The 21,998-nt window shown below is 31.3% G+C and overlaps 1 protein-coding gene and 1 long non-coding RNA gene across 2 annotated transcripts in view; one reads left to right on the top strand and one right to left on the bottom strand.

The window, feature by feature from the left end:
- Positions 1-5,745: 5,745 nt before the first annotated feature.
- Positions 5,746-21,998, bottom strand: part of LOC134229965 (receptor-type tyrosine-protein phosphatase epsilon-like) — a 40,106-nt gene continuing 23,853 nt past the window's right edge. The window contains exons 9-23 of the mRNA XM_062711742.1: positions 21,809-21,896; positions 21,568-21,635; positions 21,335-21,371; positions 14,226-14,323; positions 12,781-12,909; positions 10,663-10,808; positions 10,148-10,283; positions 8,736-8,891; positions 8,481-8,574; positions 8,214-8,284; positions 7,719-7,853; positions 7,390-7,509; positions 6,914-7,065; positions 6,556-6,691; positions 5,746-5,835 (exon numbers count right to left, since the gene is read on the bottom strand). Coding sequence (XP_062567726.1) covers positions 5,764-5,835; positions 6,556-6,691; positions 6,914-7,065; positions 7,390-7,509; positions 7,719-7,853; positions 8,214-8,284; positions 8,481-8,574; positions 8,736-8,891; positions 10,148-10,283; positions 10,663-10,808; positions 12,781-12,909; positions 14,226-14,323; positions 21,335-21,371; positions 21,568-21,635; positions 21,809-21,896 — 1,638 coding nt within the window. The 3' untranslated portion in view covers positions 5,746-5,763. The remainder of the gene's footprint in view (positions 5,836-6,555; positions 6,692-6,913; positions 7,066-7,389; positions 7,510-7,718; positions 7,854-8,213; positions 8,285-8,480; positions 8,575-8,735; positions 8,892-10,147; positions 10,284-10,662; positions 10,809-12,780; positions 12,910-14,225; positions 14,324-21,334; positions 21,372-21,567; positions 21,636-21,808; positions 21,897-21,998) is intronic.
- Positions 11,931-12,939, top strand: LOC134229971 (uncharacterized). Its single transcript, XR_009984263.1, has 2 exons — positions 11,931-12,108; positions 12,841-12,939. It is a non-coding gene; the product is annotated as an uncharacterized LOC134229971 (long non-coding RNA).

The following is a 21,998-nucleotide window of genomic DNA, read 5'->3' as shown; positions in this document are numbered from 1 at the left end:
TGTCACAACTACTTGGGGACGTAGTTGATTTGAGCAATAACATACTTAATATTCTAATAATTTCTGCTGAGAAGAAAAACTTGTCTTATTTGAGATTTCTTCGATCATCATTTCTTACGTTTTGACAATGCATTAATACACATTTGATTGTGGTATTATATGTATTGTAAATCAATATACATATATAACTATATTTCTACACCCCGCTTGAAAAGCGGGAGGGTACATGTATAAACTATATATAGTAATCGGGATGCCCGTCCGTCTGTTACGCTTTTGGGGTACCCATCTATATCCGCAACTCTTCTCATACCACTGATTGAAATTTGAAGAAATTTTCACAGAATCTTTATTACATTTTGCCATTGTGCCTTATTGTATTTTTTGATCCGACAGATATTTTGGGTTTCCCACAGCAAAACATGGACACTGAATTAAAATATTTTCACAAAAACATATTTTCTGAAAAACAAAAATTACAACAACAAAAAAATCGGTTTCAAAAGCATAGTAATCCTCTTTCTGGTAATTTTCTACATTTAAGAAAAATATTCAAAAAAAATAACCCATCTTAAAACCAAATAGTTTTTTGTCATGTTTGAAGAGTCCATTTCTTATTTACTTCTCGTCCACATGCGTGGATTTAGAGGGGGTCAGAGAGAGGGTTCAGAACCTCCCGAATTTGCAGATTAATTAACATTGAATGTACAGTGTACTCAGTTAAGGAGGAAAGTAATTATTTTTCTAGGTATCTGGGACAAGTGAACCTCCTGGCGAATTTAAGACGGAACCCAGGGAGGGGTGGGGGGGGGGGGTCATAAACAATAAGAGATTTTGAAATGGGGAAATATATTATTGCTTTTATAATATCGATGTAAGACGGTAATAATTACACAGTTAAGTTCAAGAATGAATTATTCCTAATTTTTTTTTCTCAGACAACATTGCAGAAGACATATCTTTAATTTTCATGATTTTGTTTAAAAGAGTAAATTTTACATAGTGTAAGATAATCTGAGCGCATATAAAGCACATATATAAGATAAAAATATACATGTTTTGATTTCCTGCATAACTTACATTTTTAATGAAAACAAAATAAAGAGTAGCTGTAACTTTATTTTAAAGACAGAGACCACACAAGCAGAGAATTTTTGTAAGAATATCTTTGTAGTCATTTTTTCTTCGAATCTCTCTCTCTCTCTCTCTCTGCGTACTTTTAAAACGGTACATTACATTTAATCTGCAGATAGTAAAGATTTTTTCTATAACTGCAAGACCTAGAGTCTAGTATTTTTTAATTATATTATGAACCTTTGTGTCATTTTAATAAACAATAACAATATTATAATGAATCATTTGAATTGACAAAAATTTAATAAGTTTAGAGAGGATTATCTTACATGTGCCTTAGTAGTAAACGTGTAAAATTTACTTCTTGACTCAAAATGTGTACATATGTAAACTGTTTGCATTTTGTATTCATTATTTTTGCTTGCATATACATTTCTAATGAAAATTTTTAAATCTTCTTCTGTCTCAAACTTAATCATCTGAAGTATTTATCAGTAGAATCAGTATTTATCATGGAATTTATTATCAAAGGGAAAGTCATTAATAATTAGTAGTATTTTTCAGTAGAATCAGTATTTATCATGAAACTTATTATCAAAGGCGAAGTCATTAACCTGTATCAATTTTGGGAAAAGGGGGGAGTGGCTGTAATTAAAATTCCAAAATAAATAGTTTTGCTTAATTCCAAAATACATGTACGGTCCTTTTCTTCCTTTCAATTTATAAGACTTTTATCATTGAAATGTAAAAAAACAACAAAAAAAAAAACCTAAAATTGGTTCGTTATAAGATACATGTCTCCTACATGACACTATAAACCCGTGCATGTTTCAATTAGTGCAAGTATTAATTTATCTATAATTTGTATTATTCTGTACTTTGACGTGCTACAATTTATACATGTTTGTACCATTGGGCAATGTTTATGTTTCTGCGCCTGCGCAATGCAACGTTGTCAAGGACTTAATCCTGTGACTAAGCGTATCTTTTACGACTAGACTTAAGCCACTTGGTGAAACGCAAATTACGCTCGACTAAATTTTGGCGTAAGCCCCGGAAGTACGCCTAAGTTAAGGCTTAACTTTACGACTTTTGATGAAACGGGCCCCTGGACATTTTTACTTCAGACAATCTTTACATAATCAAATACATTTTTTGAAACTTTGGTTTTTTTTGCGTTAAGAAAAAGAAGGAATATGCCATTTGCATGCTTGACAATAATCAGTAAACAAATATAGACTTTAATCTGGAGATTTGCCAAACTTTTTCTACGTTATACTATAAAAATCATAAGAGTCAAGGACATTTTTTGATATTCAAGTTTAACAGAGCAGAAAATTCCATTGACAGAACGTGTACATGAGTATATAAACATTTTTTACTTTATAACATTAATCAAAAACCATTTTTAGTTCGGGTCTTTTTGCATTTAACAAAAGTAGGAATATTAGATTCGCAAAGCTGACTCACAAAATCATTCAACAGATACAGAGGGTCTCTTAACACAGTCCAAAGTTCACCTACAGACATTGCTCATTACATTATTCTACATGTACATATTAAATAATCAATTTTTCAAATTATTATTTTATACTGGTTTGTTTGTATTCATGCCTAGCCTTAAGAGGTTAGATAAAACATGAATTTACGTTTTTAAAACTTCGAATTGGATACAAATACCTTAAGAGAGTTTGGAAATTTTAAATCTTAATTGATATGAATGTAGTTTCTTATGACTAAAATGTAATGAAAGCTGTTTCAGTTCTGTGATACATGAACTATAGTATATATGAATGGATATGCAGGTGTAGTTACATTAACACCACTGCTCTAATTTCAGTGTCAATGTACACTGAATTAACAATACAAGCAATAATTTGACGGCTATACACACTGTTACATAACGCTTTTTGAACCCGTGCACAATGTAATCAATATTTCTATGCAAGAGACATGTCGGTTGTGTGATGATATGAATAAATATTTGAGAGCATACAACTTCCCTGCGCTACTGAAACTTGCCATTTTTAAGCAAAGGCTCTAACTGTTTTTATATGTTTCACCCTTTCGCTTCTGGGGATCCTTTATTGAAAAAATGAAAACCTGTTTACTGCAATGCAATGCAATACAAATCTTTAAGTAATGTCTTTGAAAGAATTATTTCAAGAATGCTTCGATTATTCTCTGCTTTGTCTTCTTGTAAAAATGACGGTAAAACCTACAATATTAATCAAATATATTTGGTTCAGTTCTACACATGGTGGCTTAAAGAGGCTGCTAATTAAGTAACAGGGTGAACTATTTCGTAGCAGTTTCAATTGTGTTTCTTTGTTTTTGTGTTTTATCACTTAAATACATGTATACAGCATCAACTAGACCGGACTTGGTACATTGTACCCACGCAGTCCCCGAAAACATTTTCTGAGATCCTGTATGACAAGCTGCAGATCTATAGCTCTCTGGTCTGGAAAAAACCCACAGAGATGGACGACCAGAGAGCTACTTCGCCAACAATCGAAAAAAAGTTATTCAGCTACTATATACCACTTTTGCATTAAATGCTCTATGATCACTAGGTTACAATTCCTGGACACCTATCACATGTATACCGCTCTGGGACGGTCTGTAGGGCTACTTTGTAGAGCAAATGTATCAGTCCAAGCGATATCAGGTGCATTCTTTGTGACTTCTCTGTGAACCACTGTATTTTATAGAATTGTCAACTTTGCATACATTCTTTGACATTTCAATCTTTGATTCAAATAATTAATGTCCCCCTTTCTAAATCCGTAGTGAGCAGGAAGTCCGACTGGCCTTTTTCAAATACTATTTGGAATTAATTCCACGATGACAATTCGGCCACGGACCTAGAAAAGTAAATTTTGTACATTGTTAAATCTTATCATTGCTTAGTTTAGCCCATTAACATCTTATAAATTTAGATTTAGCCTTGAAATTCCACAAGAATGTCTTTCAGGATGAATGAACTGAGATAAAGTTTGATGAATTTAAGCAAGTCAGTATCTGAAATATCTAGACATAGCCATGGAAGTCCAAAATGCGTCATTGCCAAAACTTTAAATATCCCACTCTTCAAAACCATTTTTCTTTAATTTGATAAAACAAGCATATAAATGTAATTAGTCCAAACGGAAAATTGATTTATTTGTACAAATACATTAATTTATTCATCGATTTTGTTTATTTCTAATAACAGACAAAATATCTCTTAATTAATTTTTACTTCAACCAAACAAATAAACAACAAATTAATATTCGGCTCAAGTGAACTTTTCTGATCAAATTCGTCCGTTTTCTGTCGTCGTAGTTGTTGTCGTTGTTGTCATTGTCATAAACTTTTCACAATTTCATTTTCTTCTCAAAAACCATTGGGCTAATTTCAAAGATACTTGACACAAAGAATTCTTCTGTAAAGGGAATTCAAATCTGTTCAATTGAAGGGCCACGCCCTATTTCAAGGGAAGATAAATATGATTTAATGGGCTTTTTTAAAAAATCTTCTCAAGAAACTGTGGGCAAGGAAAGATGAAACTCATGTAGAAGCATCCTCTGGTAGTGGTGATTCTAATTTGTTTGAATCTTGACCCCCGGGGTAGGGTGGGGCCACAATGTTGTATCAAAGTTCGACATAGGAATTCAAAGGAAGTATCCTTAATAATTTTTCTCAAAGACAGTAAAGTCGTGACTGTTCATTGTTATATGGAAGCATCTTCTGAAAGTGTAGATTCAAGTCTTTTTAAATCATGACTCTCAGGGGAAGGGGTACAATGGGAGATCAGGGTTTAACATAGGAATACATAAGATCAATCTTTAAAAATCTTCTGCTCAAGAATGGCAAAGCCATTATCGGTCATAGTTACATGGAAACATTCTCTGGTAGTGAAGATTCAAATCTGTTCAAATCATGACCCCTGGGGCCATTATGGGTGATCAAAGTAGGATCACATGGAAAAGAAATCTTTAAAATTCTTCTTCTTAGAACAGTAAAGTTGCAATTGTTCATAGTTATATGGAAGCATCCTCGAAAATGTAGAATCACGTTTGTTCAAATCATAACCGCCGGGGGGGGGGGGGGGGGAATGGGGCCAACATGGGGTTTCAGATTTTTAAATAGGAATACCTAAAGAAAATCTACACAAAGCCATGATTGATCACCAATTTAAAAACATAATTAAAGTGGATCATAACAACAAACAACAAAAACATTATGTGTATTCTTATTAAGTGTAGATTTAAGTTTGTTCACCCCCTCCTCCGTCGAACCCACTATTATAATATATCTTAATTTTTCAATACTAACTGATTTTTGCTTTTACCTAGCTAGTTGCTCAAATTAGCGAGGTGGCCCCTGGGTCTCTTGTTTTTCTGATCCTTTAACTTTGGGTTAGATTGATTGGTCGGTATTATAAACACATCTCGTAGAAGGAGTTGAAATATACGTGTATATTTAACGTAAAATGTGCCAAGTAATAAAAAAAGAATCACAAAAACATGGAGTATTGTAAACTCTCTATAGTAAGCTTTAGGTTTTATTTCGCAAAATTTTATATAAAACGTCCTTCCACATAAAAAACAAAACATATGAACCAAACAGGCATTAATACGTAAATTATAAGAATGTCTGTTAAATGTACTCAGCTGTTATTTATAATTTACTTTTTTAAATAACTAGCAGTTTGCATACACACTGTCACTCTGCATGTACTCTGCAACAGCGTCCTGACAGAGCTGGTATTCGTCCTAAAAATGAATAATTGATTAAAATCTCTGCTAAGATTCTTTTTTTTCAAAATGGAAAGTTCAAAGTCAAACTTGTATAAAGATACAATGTACTAGTATCAAAAGGATTAAAGTAAGTACAAAAATTCGATTATACATTATCGAGCCAAAAATTTCAAAAATTCAATGCGGCGGGCATTTTTTAAAGCAGGTACATTTATATATATATATTTTTTCATTTCAGTCATTCATCAAAATGGTATTTTTTACTGATTCTTACTTTTTGTTCTATTAATATACTCATAGGAATGAAATAACGTTTAATAATATTATTGTTAACATCTGTAAAGTTAATAAATAAGTGATCGCACTGACTATAAGGATATTGTTTATCTGAAAACATCGTCCATCTTTGAATTGTTATAAAAAGAGAAATGACTCATTTTTTTCAACATTTAAAAATAAAAAAAAGAGTTATTTTCCTTTTCAAAATGTCAGTAAAATTGATCATTGTGACAATTTTTCACTTGATGCTGCGGTGCCCGAAAAACAATTGCATATATTTTGCTTAAAATACTACTTAAATATGTAATCTACTTTTCATATTTAGAAAATCTTCTGGCATTCTCATCCATGGTTGTGAGATAATTTAAAAATACACTTAAGTCCTTTTTATGTCATAGCGTCAAATAAAATGAATTTAAAATATATATTTGTCTATTTTCAATGCTGGTAACTGACCAGAGAAGACACAAACTCCGGTCTACGGATCTGAAGTTGTCGTGTTATGGTGAAGATGTCCACTTCCTGATCAATTGAGAGTTGTTCTAGAGCGTTATAAACCACACAAAATGCTCCACAACGCGTGGCTCCGTCACTATTATCGCAAAAAAAAATCTTTTTTTAATATGATATATTTCGAATTTTATGAAAAATAATATATAATATTTAAAGATTAATGCATTTTCCACATATTATAGTAAAACAACATTTGAAACCAGCATCTTTTCAGTAACATAATTCACAATAAAATGTGGAAAAAATTGTTGTTTCTTTGCTATATCGTGTCTCACCAGTCTATAAAGATTCACTAAATTACCTGGACAAAATAGCTACCCTTCCTCCCTTGTGCTTGAACTTTTCAGTTTTTGTTTCTTTGATTAAGTCTAACAAAGCTCTTTTATCTATTGTCAGTTTCCCTTCTTTCCATGCCTTACATTCCAGTACTGTTATCTCCATAGTCCTTCCTCCCTAATAATAAATAAATGATTTATATGGTGGGAAAGGAAATATGCTCGTAATAAGACAATCTCACATTTTCCAATACTGTATAGGGGATTAATTTCACGGGTTGTAGTTTTCATGTTTTTCTCTTCTCTGACCCCGTCGTGGTTTCTTGAATTCGAGGAACTGGTTTGTAAGAAAAGTTTCCTTCCTTATATATACATATTGAAAACTTATTCACTGTGTCTTGAATTCACGGATTCATCAACACCGTGAACATAGTTAATATTAACACTGCGAGTTATTTTCTCCCTATACAGTATCTCGCAGAAAAAAAATCTTATTTTGAACCTCTGACTGTAAGACAATTTTCCGTGATGCAAAGTTAGTAGAATTGGTGGAAGAGGCCAATTTAAGGGTAAAGTTCCCCAAGTTCTTATGTTCGGATTTCGTTGGAATCCAAAGAGATGTCTGAAAAAAATAAAAGTAAATATGTAATTAAAATATATTCAAAAAATAATAACAATATTGCATGTTTCTATTTATTAAGACTTCAAAATATTTGACCTTTATGTATGTTTCATAATTATTTACTGTTGTATGTACTATTGTTTATGATTGATGGCTAAATTTATCACATATTGCTTTTTCTTTTCATGTATTTGATCACTATATCGTACAGATTTTAAATCCTTTATCGGGCACATAAAAACCACAACACGGGCGTCAAAATCTCCGATGAGTCTGAGGAAGTCCTCAGTGTAATCTGGAAGTGGGTACTGGGCGCTGATCAGACTGTCGTTCTCTGTGAAGGACTGAAAATTAACATAAAGATAGTTTAAGATACTGTTTCGTTTTAACATGAATAAGATTTTAACAAACAAGGGCTAGAGCAACGATTGTTTACACTTTACCTGTTGTAGATTTTTTTTTACATTTAAAGCTACTGGTACATGTGTTTAAAAATGCAAGAAATAAGTTATTTATAACAAGTGTCTTTCAAATATAATTTTCATAAACCGAATAATTAATAAAGTTAATGTTATATGTGAAGCAATAATAAACAAATGAAAAAGTACACCTTATTTCAGAATAACATTTATTTAGTAATGTTAGTCTTATAGATAACAAAGCATGTATTTTTTATTAATTTTTTTTTGCTAAATAAACCACACCTGTAATAGTACAGCGTTATAATACGTGTTCCTTCCCTTGGTATATGACAAATAGCACAAAAATTCCTCCACTGAAATGAAAATGAAAACATGACTTACTTATTCATAAGTAAGATATGAGGTAACAGAATCTAGTTAATTCAAAGATTGTATTTGCTTTTGTTGAGAGGAGAAACTTTGGTGTATTCTGAACTTAAATAAATTCACGAAACGTAGGACGTTTGGAACGACATTATTTTATGTAATGTTTAAATAGACATTCGATACCTGGTAAAACACTCTCGGTGTAGTTGGCTGATATATTTGTTCTGCCAGATTCATAGTCTTTTTCTGTATATTCTTTTCGAAGAGAAAGTAACTCCTGTAAAAACAGAGAACCATAATGCTCTGTTGGGCTTTGTTGATATATGTTTACATTATATAGCTCCTTCATCTTTTGGAAACTTTCAGAAATTTATGTTACTTGCTAAAGGCTGCAGTGAAAGTTCTGATTTAGCATGCATATTATTTTCTTTTTCTTACTTGAAATTCTGATGACAACGAGGAGCTCTTTGTAACTTGTCCACAGTTCGTGTAGGTTTTATCTTGGAATTCCTTTGTTAACATGGATGGTGTCAAACATCTGGATTTTCCATTGAAATATTCACATAAAGCAAGATATACTGCCTTAAACTGGTCCTAAAAGAGTACAAATAAATAAGTAAGCATTTTAATACATCTGTCTTTTTTTAGCCGTACAATTATTACAATAATTTCAATAAATATTAGCGAGACTAAGACTTGTAAAATAATGAGTACATACAAACTGTATATACGATGATACGTATACAGATAAAAATATTTTTTTTAATATTATCTTAAGTATGGCACACTGTACATAGATAGAAACTCATAGTTGTAAATAAATTAATTTTTTCAAAGATTTATAATTATAATTTATTCAGTATTATCTGTGATAATATTATTTTTGAAAAAAAATACAGCTTTACATGTGTTTTACTGTATCTTATTTGCCCATCATTTCATACGCTCTACCTCAAAATTACAATAGTAAAGCAACTGTATGTTAACTTTTAATTAGTATACGATTAGAACATAAACTGTTATATCACTTGTATTTTATTAAAAGGTCATCGCAAAATATCAAATGTTTTTTCTTAAAATAAGATTATTCAAATTATTGGATTTTTGCCCTTATGTTATCAAGTGGTCAAACATTCAAAAGAAAATCTTAATTTTTTGCTGCGAACGTGTGCAGTTTTTGATAAAAAGTCATATGACATTTGTGTGAAAGAAACCAGCGCTCTCAAAATTACACATTCTGAGACTCTTAATTTATGTGCTTCAACAGAATTGTTGTTTTTACGACAGAACTATCGGAGAATATGAAAGCTGACTCTATTTATTGAGGAAGAATTCAATAACAAAAAAATCTGAAAAGGAAATTAGTTTGAAAAGAACAGGGAAACATTTATGGCTAATGACCATCAAACACCATACAAAACACTGATTTAGAGGAAGTTAATTTTGATATGTATCTCTATATATCTTTTTGAATCAATGACAGTTTTTGCTTTAAAAAAAATAAGGAAATAAAAGTACTTGTCCTTGTTAGGTACATGTGATTGGCAAGTTTGATTACCCAAAGGTAAAAAAGCAATATCTATTCAAGTGGGAAGCAAATAAACTATTAAGGGTATGGAATAAACATCGTGAAAAAAATATTTGTACTCTACATCGATTCTCGTTTTAAGCATTTTTTGAAATGTTAAAAAAGCTATATATTTTCACATAGTTGCATGATAAAATATATTCATAATGTTGTTTAAAATATCACGTGTATGAAATATAAATAAATAGACTTCATGGAGTTAATTTTAATTTTGCTGAAAGAAAAGAAAATCCCAAAATTATTGAACAAAAACTAAACGTACGTCGCTTTGTATCATGTTCATTCTGTCTTTTCTCATTGTTCTGACGTACATCGGTACATTTACTCTACTGCTTCTCTCCCCTTCCCGATAGAGGGCGTCTAAAGCTATGTATGTTCCGGTTCTACCAATCCCTGCACTGAAAATGTAACATAGACTACGTCATACTTTTTTTCTGTTTAAACGTTTTACGCCATAATATGCCCTCTTAGAAATGCAAAACAATTGCAGTATTCATTACGCGTGGAATACTTTGATATCTTTATCTAAGAGCGAATTCATAAAGCCAAAATTAATATAATAAAAATCAATACAGTCGGTACCTTTTTTCTGTTTTTTCACATTGTTTTATTTTTGAGCAAATTGAAATGTAATAAAAATGTATGTTTTGCACTTTATTTCAACTTTAAAATTACACGTAGCATGTATAAAATTACTCCTTAAACTAAATAAGTAAGTAATGATTCTTCTAATGAAGTCAGTTTTAAACATGATACATGTAGATATTCATATTTAACCTGCAATGCACCAATGTATATTTTCCAGTTTTTGGTGACGTTTTCATCACGTGACGATGAAACACAACAAGACTGAGTGGATCGGGAACCCCGTGGTCTGGCCATCTTGTGTAATGATACATCAACACCTCACGATCTTTTTTCTCCTGTAACTCATAATAATGATGTACATAAGATTGTGATACATGTACATGTGGTTGTGTTAAAATATTTTATTTCTTAATCTATTTATAAATTAAATTAAATTCATTGAAAGAAATTCCCAACGTAAGGGCTAAAATTTGACAAATCTATCCATTTTGTTTAAATATATTATAAAAATATGAACAAATCAAAGTCTCTTTAATGAATAAGTTCTGATCAATTCTATCAGTTAATTGAAAAATCTTAAAGTCAATAAAATTAACATAAATAAATATAAAACAAAATTCATTTTAGGACTCGAAGATGATTTTTTTTCAGTATGGTTTTTTTTTTTAAATTTATGATTTTGCTCTTTCTTCTGTATCCCAGTGACAAAAAAAAATTAACCCCATAACATTGTTTTTAGAAATATTTTTAAATGGTTAGCGTTCCTTTCAGTCCATCGGATTGGACATTAAATATTGCCCCATGTCAACGATAACACCCCCATGGCACGTAAAAGATCGATTCTCTGGAATTTGATAGAGAGTAGTATAACTTGGGGCCGCCAGGGAAACTACAACCTTTCAAAAACCAGCAAACAACTTTTCAAAAACCGGTCATTAAACAGAATTATTCTCCGAAACATGTCTTTAATATTGCCGACTCAGCGTTAATTACATGTATCTAACTAATCAATCCTTTGAAGAATATGAGAAAAATTTTTATATAATCCTAGTAATCCGTTTTCTGTCTACAATATTATATTTTTTTTGCATCACAACAATTTCAAGGACCATATGCGTGACATACTTTACTTTTATTCATTTTATATGCATTAAACTTGTAAAAACTGGCCTTTTGATTTCAATATTTAAAATCAAATTTCTTCACTTTATGAATAATCCATGATGATAGACATTTAAACTTAATAATCTTATCTTAAATATTTATCTTATGCGCTACATTATTGTTAGAAATATTTACCTTTACATTGAAATAAGACGCTTCAAGGCAAATAAACAATTTATCAACCATGCGCATGCGCAAACCTTTCATTCAAGAGATGGTTTATATAACGTGCGTAAGGAGATTTTTTTATTTCGCTTTTCTGTTGTGTCATTCCTTTTTTTGCATAAAAAATGGTAATTTCCTCACAGGCTCTGATGAAGAGGCAATGCAACCACCAATCATTAAATAAAATTGGGCACCTTTGAAGATTACAACAATTTAAAACAATACTTTGAGGTATGCAACAGCTATAAAGACGGATATCCCATGGATATGAATAACACCATCTGCATAGGATGGAGTGCACATCAGGTAGGGATATACATGTATATTTAACATACATAATTCCTGCGACTGAATAACTAACAACAGTTGACGTTGTGGCAAAATGGACATTTTTACACTCTTTTTTAGATTTAATTCAAAACGATGAGAAAAAAGCACTGATGACTTCTTAATATGAAAATACATATTTAGATTCCATTGTCAATAGTATTTCAACTGACAAAAGGATGATAATGATGATCAGCAGTTAGAGCAAACTTAATGTATGTCAGTCTGCATCAATTTTCTGTTAAAATAAAATGGAAAACTTTTCTTGCTGTGTAATCTATAGCTTGAGATTTGTTTAGTTTTATTCAGTTTAAACATACAGTACATATAGTTCAGTTGTAAACATACAAATAATACATAAAGAAAGGTGTAGCTATAGCATATAAAGATGGGATTAGTTTGTTGATGAGAGGTATTTCTTTGATAGATTTAAGATACATGTAGGGAATCATTTTGCTTGTTTAAAAAAGCGCTCAGCTATTAGAAAAACGACATATTTTTGCAATAAAAACATGAAAAAAAATATATTATGATGTGACGATTTATCTTATTACATCTCGGGTAATAACAGAAATAACAGGATGGATACTCTTTCCAATCATTTATATACTTAAACAACTTGTAACATGACTTATAATACTATGTTATTACCAAATTATTGTATGCCTTGAACCGCCTCGTTGTATAATTAGAATATCCTTTTTCTTCCAGGTGCCTCAGAGTGAAATCTCCTGTTTGTAATTTATCGCTGATATCTGGCCAATATTGAGCACATTTGTTCTACAATTTAAGAAATAATACTTATCATATTTAAAGTATGCTTTTGGTTGAACATGTAAAATTATGATATGGAAATACATAAACAACAAAACAAATTTAAGCAAGACGTGAAGTTTACAGGTGGATAATTAATAGAGTTTATTAATTTATTAATTTGTATTTGTTGCAAGGATTATTTTTTTCCTATTTTGTTCTTAATTGTCGTTTTTCAAAACAGTTTTTAAATGAATCAATTTATGATAACTGAAAAAAAATCCGATTTCTTTTAATTTTTGGTGAAATATATTGAGATATCGAACAGTATTGAAGCCATTCAAGTCCATAAGACAATACGAAAAGGAGCAGAGCAAACATGGACCTCTAAAACATCTGAGGTGTGATCAGGTGCCATGGACGAGTGAGCATCCCCTGCCGACCTGTCTCACATGTGCTTCTTGTCGTGTTTGCTGTTGAAAGCCAATTTTTTTACTCATATGGAGAGGCCACTACTTGTTGATGAAGAGCTGCAAATTATGACTTATACTCGGCAGTCAGGGCGATTAAGCAGTGAAGAATCTTTTTTCGTACCAGTTCCTACTGCGACACGGGACCTCGTTTTATACGGTCCCATCCAAAGCATTTTTTTCGCAAGTGGTATTGTAACGTAAGAATGTTTTTCCCTCTTCGATTTTACAAGATTATGATTCATAAAATTACCAAAATGGATATCATTAAACATAACAAAATTAATAAAAGTATTTATTACACACTTAGTAATAAATACAGGATTTTTGCATATGAGATATGGCTGACGTCACAATAGTCGTATCAGCCTTGCAGAGCTGATATGGATTTGCAGGGCTGATACGGATCAATATCACACCTTTAGTAAATTAAACCTAAAAAATGGCAGTACAGCTGTACTTGTGATCATACACATATTATGGGGGTTACACAGTTCTCTTAATTTTAACTTTTTGAATGTAAGGATAATCTAATTGACAATTAATTGAATACTTTCAAATTACGGATTGGGGACATTTGAAATAGAAGTATATATAGAAACAAACCAAAACCGTATGAGACAACGGACCATGAACATTGTAAGATTATTTACGTATTTTTTTCTCAACTCACTGTGTTCTGTATTTTATTACTAAGTATGTAATAAATATAATAAAACATACCCTTTTCCACATCACATCCTGTATCAGCCCTCGACCAATATCAGCCCTCTGGCTGATTTTGGTGTCTCGGGCTGATACAGGATGTGATATGGAAAAGGGTATGTATTATTTTCTCTATGTAAAACAAAAGCATTGACAATAAAAACAGACCTTTCCTCCTTCTTTAAGGTTGGTAAGGCAAACAATGACAGAAACGTTCTCCTGCCATATCATCTGCCAGAAATCAGCAATCGTCTTTGGCTTAGGACCTTAAATGATATAGTTCATGTTTGTATGGATCTAGAAAAAGATTCAACCAAATAATATGAGAGAATTCCTACTGTCCCATTTTAGGTCGACATTTCAAAAATTCTTTATGCGGTATAAAGATCTTGATAGCAAATACCTTTTTTTTTTATTTTTGCTGACTTGAGTCAAAACAATTGCAAGGCCGTTTGTTTTTATCTGTGGGTCTATGAGAAAACCAGGCAGAATTGTAAAATATCAATTTTTAAGGTATTTGTAAATGTCATTATTCCATTAAATATTGATAAGGTACACATCACTGATAAAAAATCATGAGGTGAGAAAATTGATAGCTTGTTCTATTTATAGTAACAGGGCCGTCATTAAAACCAGGAAAATAAAGCATAAGAAAGGGCAAATAAAGGCTGAATTTCATTCAATTTCAATGCAGCATTAGGGCCAAAAGCAATCATTTATCCATAAACTACTTATTTGATATAAAAATTCAAGATTATAAATTATGTTTGATAATAAAAGATTTCTTGTCAAACATGCAACGTTGCCATAGCAACCCATCGCTTTTCAAGGTCATGCACTTCTGTTGCATGTGGAGGACTTACAGAAAGTATATATTCATGTCGAAAAAAAAATATTGTCACACTTGGTGCATTGTCAAGCTGTCCCTAAACAACATCAAGTGACAATACCCCAGGGCGTTCTCTTGCTTTACCGAAGTTGCAAAAGAGTATGTAAATTTCAAAATATGTCAAACGAGTCACAGAAATAGTCTTTGTACTCATTGGTACATGTACAAGACTCTCGGCGATGTTCACACCAGTTGCACCTACCAGACCAGAAGGAGAAACCAGACAGAGGAGTTAATTGCCCCGTTTGCAAAGAGATATGGCTACAAGAGAGGATACTTGTACCTGTTGGTAAGTGGTATATAATAAACACTACAATAACATTATCTTATACATGGATACAATTTTGATTGGTCCTCAGATGATTTTTAAGAATTTCTGGTGTAATATGAGAGAATATTGATTCGATGTAGATTTACATATAATTTACATTCCATATATATTTCGCTAAATAAAGTGGAGAGCTATCACATTCAAATTGACAAAGCTTCATACAAATAAAATTGATAGGGGAGTCTAAAGGTTATCAATATGATTTTTATTATGAATCATATCACACCTAGGTGTAGTACACCATCGAGTAAGTTACTAGACTACATTAAAAAATAAATATAATTCATAAGTGTCTTCAAAGCTCATGCATACATATTGGATCTCAAAGAATCCTATCCACATGCACAATGATTTTCTTTTTAAGGTAGGGCTTATATTTTTTATTAAAAGAAAAATAAGTAAACTCAGGTGCCTGTGATCCCATTCAATTAGAATGGATATCTGTTGAAATGCAAGAAAAATTTAACAGATCTCAATAAATTGCAGGTTTATGAAGGAATCGTTCTGAAAGGCACAGAAAAACTTATTCCACTAAAGTGGACATTGAGGATGATCATTGATGATAGGTTCAAGGTTGGTACATTGTATACATGTACATGTGATATTGCATAACCCACAAACAACACCTATTATATGAATGTCCGGGACACTAATAAAAACTCGAAGCCCCTTCCCCCCTCCATCCAATCTGAGGATTTTTTTTATTAATAAGGAAATGCAGGTTGTCTGCAATATTTTTAAAAATTAAGGCTTATCATTTCTCCGAGATAAAGATCTTTTAGTTTAAGATTGAAAATTTATAAAGCAATGAATAAATGATCTTTCTATATGTTTACTGCACAAGTACAACAGAAAGCACTAATAATTTTTGAAGTTGGTCTTCAATGTGCTAAATTACACAACAACAAAACTACAGATGTACCTACCCCCCAAAAAAAAAATCAGAGTACATAAACAGTTTTGTAAATGATTACTTCATTTATATCAAGGAATCTCGCAGCACAGTTAAGGTGCGCAATGGAAATATCAACTAAATTTTGTATTTAAAAATGTATTCGTAATCGGGATGGCGATTATTTTTAGTACATTATTCATATCAGATAATTGTAATTATGATTAATGACTACATTAAACCATTGTACAGCGCATAGAAACTATATGTGATTTTGCGCTTTATAAATTAATAAAATAATAATAATAATAATAACATATCGAGGACGATTATATTTTATATTTAGACTAGTCACGTGATGCAACAGTCACGCGATTTTAGCACATTGACTTGAAGTATTGATGTTACATATAAAAGTCACTAGTGCAAGGGCATAACAAAGTTAAATTTCCAAGTTTAGTATATAAATATTTTCAATACGCATTATAGTTTCTAAAATGTGCTGCGATCCTGTCTAAATTGTGCAATTTCATTGTTAAAGTTATACTTTTATGATCGAATGCTATATTTTTTGCTGGTCAGCGGCATGAAATATTGATATAATTAAAATGTTTTTAAGATTTTATCAGGATCGCAGCACTTTTCAGATACCTTAATAGTTTTATAGTTGAAATGTAAAAGCTTACTTTGATCCATAGAGTGTATGCCCTTGCACTAGATCGATTTATTAAGACCCCCCACATTACCCTCCGATGTACTTGCATACAAATACACGGCAGTGTCAATTAAATACGTAATGTACAGAAAATTTATTAATAAAATAGTGAAGAAGACATTAAATTCAAGTTATTGCCCCATAGAATATCTGTAAATAATATTTTATTTAATTAGAGAATACATATTTTGTTGAGAAAATATTACTTGATCTGTCTCTCACTGCATACAAACTACGTCACGTTGTAAGAAATGACGTCATATTGACAAGTGTATTGCGATCAGTGACTTGTTTATAACTTGTTAAGTGGGATTTAACTAACGACAAAACAACACGCTGTAGTAAGTTTTTATGTAGTTTGATGATTTCTTACTGGTTAAATTAGCAGATAAACTCATTTTGTGGTATTTTAAAGAAATGTTGTATGACGTATATTGTGTATGATGTCATAGTCAAGTTTTCCCGTACAAATTTGGCTCCGCCTCCTTTTTGTAACCTTAACTGTGCTGCGCTGTGGAAAGTTTTTAAAAGGGGCTATATGTAATCATATAGGCAGTTAAATTACAACCCAATTAACACATCCGATATACTCTCTTTGTCCAAAAACAAAAAAATGGAGAAATAAAACAGCCAATCACACTCTATTTTAAACTATACATATGAATTAGTTCCTCTTGTAAAAGTGAGGTTGGAATCTTGTAGATTTTTATAAGTTGATCTGTGTTTTATTGCTCTGAAGCCAGAATAGTGAGAATACTATTCCTAGTGATCGAATTATTTAGAAATAAAATCCCACTCGTGTATAAAAAAAGAAAATAAATTAAAATATAAATACAATATCTAAAATGATAAATATTCATTAAAGTATAAGAAGCTAGAGTAAGGGCTATAATTTTGAAAATAGATTACTTTTGTCTGCATTACTGACTATCACATTGGCATGTAAACGATGAAAATCATATTTTTTGTTATTACAGCTGAATTTTTTAAGCTTGGTACTGAACATATTGAAGAGAAAATAGTATGTGACAATGAACAGTGTCCAGCTGTTTCTCAACACACCTCAGGGGTGGAAGGTACATATCTAGTTTATTTATTTTTACAAATTTGGTTTACTATAAGGTAAACTGTTGCTATCCCGTATCCGTATTCATCCATTGCTCTGCACCATATGTTGGTCATGTGCTTTTGAATATTTTCAGCTTAATTTCTCTATGTAATGACTACCTAAATTAAAATTCAAACTAATAAAATATCTGTTGGTAAATTAATTAGAATGGGAAAAGAAGTTAATGACAATTTGTCTTTTCATATCATGAGATATTTTCATCCTCTTGTAGAAGCACAAATTTTAGTAGGGATAAAATTTCATTGATTTGTCACCTAAAAAAAGTTTTCAGGCATTAAATTTTGTTGTTTCCAAAGTAAAACTCAGTAGTACTGGTACCTATAAAAATTTAATAGGGTACTTAGTTTTGTTAATTGTGAACAACAAAATAAATGAAAATGAATATCCAATGATTATTTCTGCATTTACAGTTTATTGAAAATTCAAGACATTTTTGAAAATCCCTATGAAGTTCCAATTAAAAATAAAAACCTTTATTTCACCAAAACACATAATGAGATTGAGAGCATATATTTTTATTAGAGTGGGGGTATTACTACTGAGCATTGACACACAGACTTCTTTTTTATGCACCCAGATCGGTAGATCTGAGGTGTATATTGTTTTTGCCCTGTCTATTTGTCTGTTTATCTGTCTGCCTGTTGTCAACTTTAACATTCACCATAACTTTTGAACCATGGGAGATAGAGACTTCATATTTGGCATGCTTACTTAATTAAGTTCTTTCAAATGACACCAAGGTCAATGACCTTGTGACCTTGACTGTGACATCTGCAAAAATATTTTTTTTTTAATTTTGTTGTTTCTGTGTTAAATGGTTAAAGGAATGTATAAGTCAATGAAATTTGACAGCTATAGCTAACCTGGCTTTTTTGAAAATCAAGGTTTAAGTAGTTTATTGATTAAAAATTTTCTCTTCCCGTAAACAACTAAAGGGGGTAAATTTTGGAATTTCCTGTCCAAAAACCACTCTAACGATTTTGTCTAAAATGTGCATACACACAGTAGATATAGTCATGTACTAAATATACAAAATAGCGAAAATTAAACGACAGGAATATTTTGGAGTAGGTGTGTTGTACATCCTTAAGAACCACAGTGTGTTAGGAAAGATGAAACTTATAGGGAAGTATCCTGGCCAGTGGGGTAGTGTAGATTCATATCTGTTCAAATCCTGACCCCCAGGGCTGGGGCGGGGCCACGATCGATAATCAAAGTTTATACTTGTATGGGAAAAAAATACTGAACTGATTTCTGTTTTTTCCTAGCCACAGTGCCTAGGTGAACGATATGGCCCATGAGCCTCTTATGTTTAATATTCCATGGAAGAATTGTCCTTGAAGTGTGATTATAGTCAGAATTATGTCGTCTTCAACATTTACAATATCTCTTATCAAAACTTTTCTTTTTCAGAGCAATCCAGTCAGAATACAGAGTTTTGTCTGAGTCAGTCATCCTAAGGAACTGTATGTGACTACTGGAGACGACCCGCAATTTCTAGAAAAGCTAAACAGGAGTATGAAGATACTGTCTGATGGTAAATTCACGCCCTTACGCTTCACCCTGAATACATCATTAGATGAGGTACAGCAGTCTACAAAAGACTATGTGACACAGAAAGCCAATGAAGTTATTCAGTGTGCCTTTGAATGCATTGCACCTTGCAAGAAAATGCTTTAATGCACTTGTTATATAAAAAATATTACATGCCGGAGGTAAAAAGATAGAAACTGATGCATTTACAGAAGCCTTAATAAAAGCATACGATCAGGATCATCAGGCTGATGGGCATCAGAGTCAAGTAGATATACTATCATTTTTTGTGAACAACTTTTCAAAAACTGAACTTTGTAAAATGTCGCATGGTTTAACAAAGTACAAAATAGATTGTGCAAGAAAATATGCATCAACTAATTGTCCTGGTTACTTTTTTCATCCTTTGTTGAAACAAAACAGTGGAGCTACAGTCTCCTCAGAGACTAATGGTCTTTCGAAATGTACAGAAGTATTTTTACCAAAATGTTCAATTACTGTACAAAACATTTTTTTAGTGAAAATATTGATTTTTTAAATAGTAGCCTGATATAGTTTATAAAAGTATGAAACAAAGGGAAATAACTCTGTCGGAAAAAATCACATTTTTTTGGAAAAATTTCTCAATTTCAAAATCGCACAGTGTCACCAATAATTAAAACCCGAATAATTGCCTGTAGGAAATGATTATTAAGTTCACAATCTTTATCTTAAAACAAAATAATTTAAAATCTAAGCGTCCAAACCCAGTTTTAAAACATGTCCAAAATCGACCCTTTTCCCACATTTTTCAGTCTCTTTTATATCAAGAGTTATTCCCCTTGTGTTTAAATATAGCATTGATTTTTAAGACAAAAAAAAATTGTACAAAATGAAATAAATAATATATATTTTCTTTTGTTCTTACTTTTGGTCACTCAATATTTTAATGAAAAGAAGAGAATGGTGAATGAAAATAGCAGTTTTTACTAAATTCTGAATACAAAATGATGATAAAGATGGTGCCTTATGGGGTACTCCCTTAGTGGGCCCCAATGTTGAAAATTTTCGGAAATTTTTTTTCTTGTGATTATATGCTATATTGTTGAAGTCTTTTTGGAAAATTTCATTAATGTGAGTGACACTTCATGTATGGCCCCCTGCCTGGTTTTTTCATAGACCCACAGTTATATTGCATTTGACTACGTAATTTCTTCCGAAGAAATATACAGGGCTCAATGTGGGTGCGACCAGTCTAATGGAGAAATAACCCTTCCTGGGCATATGATCCTCCTCTGGAATTTCCAACAGCGTGTTTTATGTCCTCATTACATATTTGTATCGTTTGTAAATTTGAGATCGAAAAAGATGCTTTATCTTCGACATATAACATATATACTTCTGTTTAAGATAAGATTCTCCTCACATAAAACTGTATTTATTGTATTTAAAAATTAATGAAATTTTCACAGAATCAAGTACAAAATATAATTATGTGATCGTATTAGTTGGATAAGTTTTGACTGTTCTCTATTAGGGTCAAAGTCAGGTCAAGGTCAATATCTTTTCCCTGGACATTGAGAATAAAAATAATCACTGCACCCAATCATGATATACGGTTTTCTACCCAAAATATTTAATCTTTTTGCATAAAAAATATTACCATATAAGGTCAATAGGATGATATTACCAAATTGACGCAAGACAGTTTAACAAAATGGATTTTGGCTAATCCGAATTTTCTCTATTTTCTTTAATTGATATATTAGACATACACATACAATACTTAAGCTTGTCATACCCACGTACCTTGAGTTGCAATGTAGTTTCTTTGATCAAGAACATTCTGTCGTCATAACATTTAAAGAAAAATATGCAAAGATTATTTTAACTTTAAAAATGATGTTTAGGGATGGATAGAAATTCCTCCTTCTTGAAATAATACAATATCATCGTGTACTTTACAATCAAAACTAGAATATATCTAACTTGCAATGTTATTCATAAGACGATATTGTAATTTTAAACAAAACCCTACTTACCTCGATATAATTTGCATTGATATAATCTCCTCCGTGTGGCTTCTTTAAAACAACTCGAGAGTGGTCGTCTATTTAATATAAACCTTTTTGAATTATTCTTGCAAAGTAATTTTTATAGAACATCCTTTCAATTGAAAGGTATTTTTGTCGAACATATGGTGTTTGCAAAGTGATTTCTAAAGAAAATAGTCAGTTTTAAACAATTTTCTTATTATTTTAAAATAAAATTAAAATTACTTACAAGGGAATGTGGACGTGTATCTATTTTTTGCTTTATTTTCTGGCTTCTTTGCCTCTTCGCAGGAATAAAGTTCCCCTTTTGGAATTTCCTTTTTAAAAAATATCAAAGTAACATATTAATAGATATAATGTTAGATTTGCTTAAAGCATTGCACAAAAAGCGCATCATTTTGATTTATGATTTCGTGGAT

Source organism: Saccostrea cucullata, unplaced genomic scaffold (genome assembly GCF_032062105.1).
Source record: "Saccostrea cucullata isolate Sc308-1 unplaced genomic scaffold, CSIRO_AGI_Scuc_v1 ctg683, whole genome shotgun sequence".
NCBI lineage: Eukaryota > Metazoa > Mollusca > Bivalvia > Ostreida > Ostreidae > Saccostrea > Saccostrea cuccullata.
Note: the sequence above shows the minus strand (reverse complement) of the source record. Positions and strands in the feature narration are given on the sequence as shown.